This window comes from Choloepus didactylus, chromosome 4 (genome assembly GCF_015220235.1).
Source record: "Choloepus didactylus isolate mChoDid1 chromosome 4, mChoDid1.pri, whole genome shotgun sequence".
Taxonomy (NCBI): Eukaryota; Metazoa; Chordata; class Mammalia; order Pilosa; family Megalonychidae; genus Choloepus; species Choloepus didactylus.
Genome location: NC_051310.1, coordinates 117,354,716 through 117,368,175, shown reverse-complemented (window position 1 = coordinate 117,368,175; position 13,460 = coordinate 117,354,716). Strand labels below are relative to the sequence as shown.

General features: G+C 31.9%; 1 protein-coding gene across 4 annotated transcripts in view; it reads right to left on the bottom strand.

Moving 5' to 3' along the window:
• Positions 1-13,460, bottom strand: part of VPS13C (vacuolar protein sorting 13 homolog C) — a 202,275-nt gene that overhangs the window by 81,193 nt on the left and 107,622 nt on the right. For all 4 annotated transcript variants that reach the window (XM_037833799.1, XM_037833801.1, XM_037833798.1 and 1 more), the window contains exons 35-43: positions 13,029-13,137; positions 9,987-10,123; positions 8,980-9,136; positions 7,724-7,803; positions 7,181-7,240; positions 5,518-5,680; positions 3,593-3,709; positions 2,276-2,379; positions 1,740-1,907 (exon numbers count right to left, since the gene is read on the bottom strand). In XM_037833799.1, the coding sequence (XP_037689727.1) occupies positions 1,740-1,907; positions 2,276-2,379; positions 3,593-3,709; positions 5,518-5,680; positions 7,181-7,240; positions 7,724-7,803; positions 8,980-9,136; positions 9,987-10,123; positions 13,029-13,137 (1,095 nt within the window). The remainder of the gene's footprint in view (positions 1-1,739; positions 1,908-2,275; positions 2,380-3,592; positions 3,710-5,517; positions 5,681-7,180; positions 7,241-7,723; positions 7,804-8,979; positions 9,137-9,986; positions 10,124-13,028; positions 13,138-13,460) is intronic.

The following is a 13,460-nucleotide window of genomic DNA, read 5'->3' as shown; positions in this document are numbered from 1 at the left end:
GGTAATATAAAAGACATGTTATTTATGATTGTATATATGGAGAGTAGTCTAGAAAGATACACTCTGAGCTAGTTACATAGTTACCTATAGGAAAATAGAATTCTTTACCTTTTATTCCATATATTTCAGAATTGTTTGTATTTTACGACATTTTTGTAACACTTTAAAAAAAATAAATCTTCTTTTGATTAATGAATGTTGGTCATTTAAATTTAAATGAAAGGAATGGAAGAAATAATTTTACTTTTCCCAACTGAGGTTCAATTCTATACCTCTAGGTTCATGAGAATAAAATTTATTCTCAGAAACTAGGGTTGCAGAAGCTTATTTCTGAAGATTAATTTTTTTAAAATACACTCAGGTAAAAGCAAAGATAATTAAGTCTCCATGATCCTGCAATCCTTAATAAGAGTCAAAACTCCTTTATTTACAGTGAGATGTATTTCAACTCAATTACAACTAAAAACAGAAACATTTTCCAAATGAAAAAGATAATTCTTAGAAGCAATATTCTTGATGCTCATGCATTAATAACACAAAGCTACTAATCCCTCCCACAAATAAATTATTTTCCAGAAAAGTAAAACATGCTGGTTTAAGCAGAAATGCATGAATTGTAAGTTTTGATGAAGATACCTGCTAAAAATGGTGTGCCCTACTGCTAAGAGATACAGACAGATTTCAACTCTTCAACCTGTGACACTTACATGAAAATAAATAATAAAAAGAAGAAAATTTCATGACCTTGTCGGATGGTAATTATAATCAAAAGCTGTAATTCCAGTATTTGGCCTTCACATGCCTGCTGAACTCTTTAAAATATTCTTTTAACTAAATACCCATGTTGGTTTTAAACCGTTACGTACCCCAGAAAAGCCATGATCTTTTAATAGTCTTGTGGGGGTAGACCTATTGTGGGTGGGACCTTTTGATTAGGTTGTTTCCATGGAGATGCAACCCACCCAACTGCGGGTGGGACCTTTTGATTAGATTATTTCCAAGGAGGTATGACCCAGCCCATTCAAGGTGGGTCTTAATTAGTTTACTGGCATCCTCTATGAGAGGACAAAAGGCAGAGACATTTTGAAGAGCGCTCAGAGAGAAGCTTAGAAACAAAATGACTCAGAGCTGACACAGACCCAGACATTTGGAAATGCTAAGTTAAGAGCTGAAGCCCAGAGTTTGCCCCAGAGAAGCTAAGTGAGAACCCACAGATGCTTAAAGAGAAAGCCACTGGGATCAGAAGCTGAAAGCAACCCAACCCACAAGCAAAGGGCCAGCAGAAGCCAGCCACATGCCTTCCCAGCAGACAGAGGTGTTCTGGATGCCCAGCCTTTCTCAGTGAAGATATTTTCATGTTGATGCCTTAGTTTGAACACTTTTATGGCCTTAGAACTGTAAATCTGTGAACTAATAACCCCCCGTTGTAAAGGCCAATCCACTTTAGTATTTTGCATTCTGGAAGCTTTAGCAAACTAGAACAATACCCTTAAGGGAATTAAAACATCAAAAGTTACTTTTAAGATATAAACTATGAAAATGTTCAAGAATGATAGTTTACATGTACAACACTGATAAAAATTCATTTGGTTATCCATCAAGTTAAGGATTTCCTTAATTTATAATATTTTCAGTATTTGGGTGTCTATCACAAGATTTTGACTATCTAGGTTCAGATGTATACGCAAAAAGACACCAAGGCCTCAATGAGAAATATATACATTAAAAAATAAACTTACCAAAAGAGACATGAAGAATTTATGAACATAAACAATTTGAATACAACCCACTTTGAGACCAAGTTTGCCATCTACTTTAGACATATCAGCATAGGCCTCTCCTTCTGTGGCATTTGGATAGAGAGTCATTTGGAACCTAAAGACTTCATCTCCCAAAATAGAGATAGCCTAAAAGTATTAGATTAACTGGTTATTACATCAGGAAGCAACATTTAAATTCAACCTTAACAGATTATTAGTTAAAAAAAAACACTTTATGTGCCAGTATCTTTTTTCCTATTCAGATAAAAAATGTTCTAGCAATGGAAATTATCCAGCAATTAATTGGTCAAAAAAATACATTTACAAATTACTGTGTATCAGGAGACCTAGTCCATCTGCAATGTGAAGCAAACTATTACCATTTTCATCTCCAAACCCTAACGAAGCACCTGACATGACAGAGATTAAATAAATGTAAACTGAACAAATGAATAAGGGCATTGCAAATCCAAGTAAGTAAATAAATTTCATATATAAACCAATTTCTTAATCACCTTTTTGTGAACAGACAACAAATCAGCATTTATAACTGTGATATCCTTAAGTCTGGCAAATACGTCAGTCTGCTTTGACGTCACAGAAATAGAAGCATCCATTCCTATGGGAAACATAAAATTTACAAAATTTTCACTCAACCCAAGTGAACCAGTTCAGCAGTATTTAAGTTCAATAATATGCTACCAAGATATAGAGTGAATAAAAATTATTCACTGTTAGACATATTAAAGCTATCAACTTTTTAAGTATGAGGTACCCAGGAAAGATTATAATAACTTTAAGTGCTAGAGCCATCTCATATATAAAAGGTGTAGAAATTTTAGGATAAAAGACACCAAAATTCAAAGAAGATTAATCACACTTCTCCAAATATAAATATCCTATTCACTGGTAAAATTAGAAAAGGGTCATTAAAAATTCATAATGGTTATTAAACAGCCACCTACCTCACAAAGCTTCATTATATTTTAAAAATTGTTGCTCTAATAACTAAGCATAAATGAATATTATTTGCTCAATAAGTACTCTTGTTTTATGATAAACTATATATAGAATATAGTCTTCTAAGTTTTCTTTTCAAAAAAAATGTACTTGTCATTCTCATAATTCCTAAAGGCAGATCAATATCTAAAATTGTCTCCTTAGTACATGGGGAATGTCTGTAGCTGAGATCCAGTAATGAGCAGAACCATCATCATGCCCCCCCATGAACATGAAATGAATACTCAGTAATAATTGTTGAATAGAGCTGATTATTTTAACCTTATTTTTTAACTGCTTACTATGTATCAGACCAGGCACTTTTCTAAACATACGTAAATGTGTAAATTTAATCCTCACAAAAACCCCATGAAAAATAATATTATCTCCATTTTACAGAAGACGGAACTAAGGCACAGAAAGGTTAATTAATTTACCAGTAAGGGATAGAGCCAGGATTTGGCTCTAATGTTGGCAGGGTACAGAACCTGTGGTATAATCTGAACCATTATACCCTGCTGCCTCATTCTTACAACAAGCTTTTGATAAAGCTTACAAAATTTCTTTTAGAAATTCTAAAAACACAAACAGAAAAACAAGAGATTAAACCTTAGACTTATTCTGAGTTTTTTTAAATACTAAGAAATGTCTGATGTTGGCACAAATATAACAAATTTACTTCTAACATTTCAAAGTACATCTTTCAAGAGTCTGCATGAGTCTTCATTATAAGTAAATAAAAAATTACCCATGAGAAATCCACCAAGCATAAATTTTTCCTGGAAGTCCAGAAAAAGAAACAGGAATTTCTATACCAAGATATAATTACTTACCCTGTATTCGAATATCTGCAATATTACACTTCTGATCACAGACAAAGACATTAAATGCATTTAATTCAACTGTGGCCTTTAAATCAAACATATCATCTTGCAAAACATTGCTGGAAACTGAAAAATAATAGAAATCTTGTGATTAGCAAAGTGTAAATATGATGTAACACACAAAATAATCTCAAATTAACTAAAATAAAAGTGCATTATGTACTATGAATATCAAAAAGTCCTCTATTAAGTTAACACATAATTAACATGGATTTTGGATCAATTTTCAAACAAAAATTAGCATGTCTCTCTCCAAGTTAGGAATAAAGGCAATGATTAATAGCACCTTGAAAGCACAACGTGCTAGATGGATACTTTACTACAAATTTTCTTCTGGAAATAAAGAAAAGTTCTATATTAGAACCCTGTAAGTCCCAAATTTTAATTTTGAACTCCTTTTCATATTATATATTAGATCAAAGAACAATTCATGAGAAACTGAAATAGTAATGAATAGCTGTTACTAACTATGGAACTTACAATACATGTTATTAACTACAGAGCCAATTTCTCTAGATTCAATCATGTTTCTCCATGAAGAATCCTCAAACAAGTTCTTTGGAGAAAAAAAGGGGTGAAGTTTTTTTAAAAGTACACAAAAAAATAAACATTTTATAGTGTGTATGTGTGTGCTTGTATATGGAAAAACTCATACAATGATGCATATGTGCGTGTATGTAAGAAACAAAACGGAATTTGCTAATCTACTTTAGTCCAGATTCTGATTGATAAATTTAAGATATGTTTTCATTGAGATCTGTCTTGCCTAAGGGAAGCAAACACTTTCCTATAATACTGCAAAAGCAAAGGAAATACCAGTTCTTACTCACCAATATGATGGGAGGTTTTTAATTCCCTTAAGCTATATATAGCATATTCAAACCAGAAGCCCATTCTATAGCATAACTGGATAAGTGTTCATGTTAATATTGCTTTTACATTTACTCAACTGTGTTGTGTAGGCACTGTATGTATACAACCTATAAAAAAGATACATTTCTAAGGATGTTAATGTGACAAGCACATTCCAGACAAAGAAGGTAAAACTCTTTTACTCTAGTTTATAGCAAAATTAGTGCTCTAATCCCTGGTTAAAAAAAAAAATTGAGATCACTGTATCAGGGCTACCAGTACTGACAGTTTTACACTTGGAAAATGTCATAAATATAGACAAAATTCAAACTGGTCTAAAAATTAAGTTACTAGATATTAGATATTCACATCATACGTTATTAGAGAAAAATAATTTAAATGATATGGGTTTAACAAAAATAGGCACATGTTCTTTATTCACTTAGGATACTTCATATAGCCAGCCATTTCATAACACAAATCATATGCCTGGAAACATGTATCCCATATATGTGTATGAGCCAAATACAGTTTTGGTTAGAAACCAAAGTGATTCTGTGTCTTCGATGAGATCCACCCTCTTCAATGCCCCCCAAAGCACTCAAAAAAAGTGTTGAATACTGGGTTGGTTTACTTAACTGATTGAAATGGGCTTTTGTTACTATGCATGACTGTATTCACATTTAAATTTCTTCCTTTCTCACTATCACTGGAATGAAGGCTGCAAAAAGGCATCAATGCAAAGTATACACAACTTTTATGTAAAAGCTGAACAGTGAGATCAAATATAAATACATGATTAATATGAAACAACACATCTTAAAGCCCTCATTAAATTACCCTATAATCCCATAGGGGATAAAATTTGTTTTCTTTTGAAGCAAACCTAATCTGTTAGAGCAGCAGTTAGAGCAACTATAACTTCAAGGTGCTAAATGTTTATCTTAGCTTGAAGATACAAGTTATTATATGATTATTAAAGTTCAGACAAAAGCATTAGACCATGACTCAAAAGTCAATACCAGTTTTGACAGCAATACTTCTGGACTCCCCCACAAGTGTTTTCAGCTCAGACTCCTTCTCAGAAGAAGGAGGTTCAGAGGATGGAATAGCAGTTGATAAAAAATCCATGAAGGACAGTAAAGCTTCCAAATGAAGTATTAAGTCTAAGGATGAAAATGAAACCTAAAATGATAAACAGAGAGGCAGAGTTCAGATATGGTAACATTTTAATGTTAAGCTTCGACATATACAAGTAGCACAAGAATAGACCAATTAAAGGCCTTAAAAAAAAAAACCTCGCTTTAACAGTGTTTATCTTTACAGACAATAATTCAACATTCTGCCCACCCCCATATCTGATCCTAATTCTAATACCAACCGAATGTGATGAGTTTTAACTTAGATATAGAGAAACACTGTCAGGCCTTAAGCCTGATAAATAGTCTCAGAAATACTATCAGGCCCTAAGCCACATTTCCAGTAGTTTCAAGACAGGTTATATATGCTCAGCTGGACTCTAAGCACTGTTTTGGGCCATGCTTTAGCCTTGTTCTTAATCTTATTCTAGTCTTTAAGGAGACAGATAATTCAACTGTTTAATGCTTCCATCAACACTAGGTCAAATAACCACAATGTACCAAGATTAACAAAATTCCCTTTAAAAGTGTATTATTTGTTGCTTCACAAATATTAGGATGGTTATTACCAAAAAACAGAAAATAAGAAGTGTTGGCAAGGGTGTGGAAAAATTAGAATTCTTATAGATTGTTGGTGGGAATGTGGTGCAGCTGCTATGGAAAACAGCTTGTCAGTTCCTCAGAAAGTTAAACATAGAATTACTATATGATCCAGCATATCCACTCTTACATATATATATCCCAAAGAACTGAAAGCAGGGACTTAGATATTTGTACACCAATATTCACAGCAGAACTATTTATAATAGCAAAGAGGTAGAAACAACCCAAGGGTCCATCAACAAATGAATAAACAAAATATGGTATATATACACAAAGGAATACTACTTAGCTATAAAAAGGAATGAAGTTCTGATACGTGCTACAACATGGATGAACCTTGAAGGCATCATGTTGTGTCAAAGAAGTCAGACACAAAAGGACAGATGTATTATGTCACTTATATGAAATATTTAGAATAAACAAATTCATAAAGACACAAAGTAGATTACAGGTTACCAGGGGCTAGGGAGAGGGGACCGTGAGCCATTGTTTAATGGATATAGAGTTTCTGTATTGGATGATAAAAGTGTTTGATACTGGATGGTGATTACAGTTGCATAACACTGTAAATATAGTTAATGCCATTGGATGGTACACTTAAAAAAGCTTAGAATAGCAAATTTTATGTTTTATATAGAGAGATATGTATATAAGTTTTCATATGTAATTTATATACAAATAATTGTATTATTTGTATACTCAGCAAAGTAATCATTAATTCACCTCTCGAAAACAAATAATCATTTAAGAAATCAAACCAACTTTCTTTAAGAAACTTTATTTTAACTCTATATCCATTTCACGTATCTACAATATTGAATCTATTATTATTGCCACTCTCATTCTAATTATAGATCTCACAATCTTATAACTGGAAATGGCTATGAAGCTAGATTTGATTGTTAACACAACTCAGCCTTATAGAGTATTATAAAAGATTTACCTTTACTCTCTGTTTGGTATTGTCATGAATGGTTTTAAATTCTGGTCCATCACTGTCTGCCTACAAATGGTAGAGGGTTAAACTACTGAATTACAGACACCAAAAATTCACCCATTGAAAATATATATATTTTTTGCTTTACAAAGTATGCTATTAAAAGACTATAAACATAACATTTTTAAAGAGAAAGAAGAACATTTCCAAAAAATAAGTATTTCTCACATCCTATAGAAGCAAAAACTCAAATTTTTTATCCTTTTGGGGAGGAAATGCTAAAGGAAGGGGAAAATGCCAGTATATCCAGATGACACAAATTTTGCTTCAGATTACAACAGAACTTTGAATTACGCTCATTTATTAAAAATCATAGGGTAACTCAGAGGGTTAATAAAAGTATCCAAGATTGTCAGATGCTTACTAGTTCCCCATAAACAACCAGTTACAGAATAAAAACTTTCAGAGAAGAAAATTAAGCATGGGGGGGTGATATATGTAACTCTGCATGTTCAAATTATAAAGAATTGTAGAAATGAAATGAGGTACCTTTGTCAACAACATTTTGAGAAGGGGTTCATCAGTTATGTTAGAAGAGTTAATAATGTAAAGAGGTTCTCCTTTAGAGTCTAAAAGAGAAAAGGGTAGGGTTGATCCAACAAGTCTCTTAAAAATTTTAAACGTTTTAAAACAGGACTAGTTACACAAATATGTATGCTTCTCAAAATTCATAGAATTGTACAGTAGAGAGGGTGAATTTTACTATATATAAACCATATCCCCATAAACGTGATTTTGTTAAAAAAAAAAACAAAAAACTGCATAAAAACAAACAAACAAAAAAAACTAGCACCAGTCAACTATAATTGTTACAACATTTCGTACTACTGGCATTATTCATTTGAACAAATCACAATATATTAGAGAACAAAGCTATAAAATACATGAGCTAGGAATTATTCTCAATATAAGTTGTCTTTACTCAAATATACCTCATAGAGTTTCTATAGTAAATTCTAAAAACTCATAGCGACTTTAAAAGTTGGCCTGATGCAATTTAGAAAGTGAATTTAAAAGATCAAGGATATTCACTAAACAATGACTTAGTTTATTTTGGGGTAAGAGAGGTGTGCCGGTTTGTATATATTATCTCTCCCAGAAAAAGCCATATTCTTTGATGCAATCTTGTGGGGGCAGATGTATTAGTGTTGATTAGATTGGAATTCCTTGATTGTTTTCATGGAGATGCAAACCACCCAATTGTAGGTGATAACTCTGACTGGATAATTTCCATGGAGGTATGGCCTTGCCCATTCAGCCTGGGCCTTGATTAGTTTACTAGAGCACTATATAAGCTCATGCCATTTAAAAATAAATAAAAAACAATAAGTTATACTTCCTAGTAAACAAACACTTTTCAAAGGGATCCCTAGGCTCTGTGCCTGGGAATTGTAACTAGGCTATGATTTCCTAATAAATCACTTCTCAGGGCACAGTTATAATGAAATGTTTCTTTTTATAAGAACTGAAGTGCTATATACAGACACTGAAGACATGTGCTTCATTTTTAATATATACTCTACCATATGGTAAATATATATGTGTATTGAGATACATTCTAACTTTATACTAAATAACTATATAAGATAGTAAAGTTTTAAAATATAAAATTCCTTTTTATCAATGTAATAAATTTAATTTAGCTAAATAATTATAACACCAATACACATGCTTAACATTGATAAGGTGAGGATCATCTGCCTTTTACAAGAATAATTTATGCAGACCACACCTCACACACTTACCACTGAAATCAAAGCATCGCATACTAATTTTTTTTAGATAAGCTTTAGCAGTCATGTCATTGGTTTTAACTCTAGCTTCCATTCCAAGCTGCAACACACTTAGTTCATGTAAAGGTTTTCCTTTTTCTTCTGCTTTTTTCATCAAAGTAATCACAACCTAGAAAAAGGTACCAGCATTATCACAAATGATGTCACTAATACACAATGAAGTCTACATTTTAATAACCATCCAGAGTGATAAAACCAAAAATTCACACAATATAAGGATGTTGACTTCCATTTGTGCCTGCAAATCCTATCTAGTGTTATTTACTAGTGTTATCTAGTGTCACTTCCTCCAGGAAATCTTCCCTGATTCTCTCAGGCTGCTTAGATGCTTCCTCCCTACCATCACTAACACATGCTCCAAATGCACCCTGGACACATTTTTAGCGAAAGCACTTAGAAAAATTTAAATTATTTTATTGTTTGAATTCAGAATCTATGACTTTTACGTCTGTATCCTTAACAACTAGCACAAACAATGAATATTTTTTGACTGTGTGAATAAATTAATTTAAATAAATACATTTAACGTTTCCTCAAGAATCTGCAGATGGGAAGCATGTACTGGTTATGTAACAATATTCAAAAATATAGAAATACTGTGTTTTTCTATTCTATTAAGGGTTTCTAAAATTTACAAAGGAATTCTTTGTAACTGTTTTCTTTTCCTTCCTTTCTTATATGAAATCTAAAGAATCTCAAATCCAACTGTCATAAAATTATTCAAAAAGCATGCCATAGGATATTCTACCACTTTCTCTATGATATACTATATTTCTCAAATATAACTCATCTTTAACAAACTCTCAAATTTTAAAATATCACAGCTACATGTAAACAGACTATGTACAATATTTTTCATCCATGTCAATAACCCCAAGTTTATTTTAAAAGAGGTGAATAACTACAAATATTCACTATTTATTCACTTCACTTTAAAAAAACAGATGAAAGTTACAAACCTCTTTGATTTCAAAATTTAGCAGCAGATTAATGATGTCTACAGATCTAATTTCTTCCACTCCAGCTGTTAAAGTGTCTTGTGAAGCACATACATTTTGTTGTGATGTAGCGATTTCAAGTAGCTCTTTAATTTCACCTAAAGATGTTTAAAAGAAATTCATTTGTCCCTACACACATATTTCTTCCTGAAACATTTATTGAGGAAGGCACTGAAAATCCACAGATCAGAAACAGACAACTCTAGCCATTGGAAAGTTCACAGTTTAGTAAGACACATATACATTTAAAACACAAACAAACAAAATAAGCATATCACACCTCATCACGTTATGTGGGCAAATGCTAATAAACTATGTACAAAAATGCACAGAAAGCAAAGAACAATACATGACACTTTATGGGGAGGTCAACAAAGGCTTAATAGAGAAGGTGCCATTCACGTAGCATTGAAGAGTCTACACAGAGGAGACATTCCAGAAATAAGGTAAGAGATTGTGGAAAAACATAGAGAAATAACACATCATGACAGGATTTGTAAACAGAATGGAGTTTTATACGGCTAAATCATTAGAAGGACAAGTTTCGAAAAGGGGAAAAGGGGGGGAGGTAAGAGCTTCTGATACCAAAAAACACAAGCAAAGGTATACAAATATGATCTTTTTCTGAAATTCACATCTGAAATGCAAAATTGCTTTCTAAACTGTAATGCTCAATAATAATAACAGCTATCACTTGTTAAAGGCTTAACTATGTGCCAGACACTATGCTAAAGGCCGTATGTGGATTATCTTATTTAATTCTTACAAGCCTTTGAAGTAAAGACACATTCAATTCAGACATTCAGTAACTTTCCCAATGTAACACAAATGGCAAGTGGTGGAGTCCAAATTCACAAATCTGACTTTATAGCCTTCACTCTTAACTACCTCTCAATATTATTACATTAGCTAACTATATTATTGCAATTAACATTATCCATGACCACTAGTTCACCAGATACCTATATTGAACACCAATGCTGAATTATTACCTTTGAAAAAAAACAATGCTTAGGACAAGATTTCTTATCTATTATCTTATTCCAGCACTGTTCTAATCATAATGGGATCCAGGGGAAATAATTCAGGCAAATATTTAGCTTTTACAAAATAGTTGCTGGGATAGGCATGTATTTCGTAAACATGAAATAAAAAGCAAAGACCATTTAAAAAACTGATAAAGTAGACTTCATTAAAATTAACAAATTCAATTCAACAAAAGACAGTTTCTGTTTGGGATGTGAAAAAGTTTTGTTAATAGAGGTGAGGCTTGCACAACACTGTCAATATAATTAATATCAATGATTGTATAATTGAAATTGGTCAAAATGGAAAATTTTATGTTGTATATATGCTATGACAATAATTTTTTGGTTTTAAAAAGGAGTAAGATGGCAAACCACAGAGAGAAGATATTTATTCACATATGCCAACACATATTCATATCATACACATAACCAGTAAAGAGTTCATACCCAGAATGCACAAAGAATTCTAATACAAAAAAAAAAGACAAACATCTTAATAAAAATAACAAATAAAGGCCAACAGACGTGAATAATCACATCACAAAAGAGGATATTCAAATGGCCAATAAGCATATGAAAATGTATTCAACCTCATCAGTAATCAGGGAACAAATGAAACCCACAGTGAGATACTACTATATAGCCACAAAAATGGCTAAATTTTAAAAGAATACCAATACCAAGTACTAGTGAAAACATGAAGCAACAGGAATTCTCATACATTGCTGGTAGGAATATTAATTCATATAAGCTCTTGAAACACTGTTTGATATAATTTGGCATAAGTTACTGAAGCTAAACAGAAGCCTAATTATGACCCAGGAATTCCACTCCTAGATTCCCACCCAAAAAAAAAAAGTGCATAAGCACATCAAAATACCAGTTCAATAACATTCATACCAACTTTATTCACGATAAGCAAGAACTGAAAACAACCTAAATGCCCATCAAGGATAGAATGGATAAATAAATGTTGATGCATTATATAATTAATTAATTAATTATAATTAGATACTGCACAGCATAAAATGAGCAAACTAGTACTACATAAAATAATATGGATGAATCTCACAAACAAAGTGTTGAACAAAAGAAGCCAAACACCAAAGAGTATGTTCTATATGATTCCATTTATATGAAATTTCAGGAAAGATAAAACTAATCCACTATGGTATTACACGTTAGCATGCTAGCTATGTTTGGGTAAACTTGGGGGTGAGGGGAGTGGGTGTTGGTAATGACTGGTAAAGGGCATGAGGGACCCTTGTGGGGTACTGAAAATGTTCTGCTTTAATCATGGTAGTTACACGGGTATACCCATATGTGAAAATTCATTGAATTGTATAATTAATATTTGTGTACTTTATGTATTAACATACAGTAAAAAAGCTTAAAATGAAAAACAATACATATATATACACACATACGTGTGTGTGCATGTATGCGTATACATATGCATACATACACCTTAAAAAAGAAGTCTAGTAGTTACTTTATCATTAAGTTAAAAGAGCCATTGTAACTAATTTAAATTCTCTTAGTATTTTTATTGCAATACAATTTTTTCAGTATCTTTGGGAAAGTGTTAATTTATCAGCCATTGCAATTCTTCCAGGTATTTTACAACCAAGCATTACTAAAATCAGATCAAGTATGTCACTAAAGCCTATGCAAATGATTCTTTTCTATACAAGTAAATTCAGTAATGATTTCAAGAATCTATTACTGCTTAGAAACCCTTCTTTATGACCTCCTCCAAACTCATGCAAGTTTGAAAAAAAATCTGAAACAATAACTGATTGCTTAACTAAAAGAAATCAATCATCTCCAATTATGGTTTCATTCAACAGCATCTTGCTTACTTTCTTGGTAATACAACTCACAATTGGTAAATATCATTTTATTGTCTGTCTTCCCCAATAAATTGTAAGCTAAACAGACATATCGCTTACATCACCTGCTGTCACTGTCTTACCTGTCTCTTGTTTTCTTGTTTTCTCTTTAACCAAGTCTTCTGTAGCTTCACCAAGATTTTCCACTAGTATTCTAAATAAAAGATTAAGATCCTCTTGATTTAGACTAACCTGTGAAATATTATATTAAAAGAAAAGATAAATATATTTCATTTTTAAATGAAACAATTTTGATACAGAAAATTAATTCCTAGTAACAAAACATGAGGAATCAAATAATCCTAACACAGGCTGAAATGTTCTATAATCTCTGCCCATTCAAATATTTCATTACCTATTTCATGTTAAAATTTTTATTTTCAAAGATGAGAAAATGATTTTAGAAGAGCAATGTGATTTATGAGTCAATATTAGCTCCATTAACTTATATTATCCTTACTGAAAGTTAATTATGATTAAAAAATGTGATCATTAAAAAAAGTGACAAATTCAGA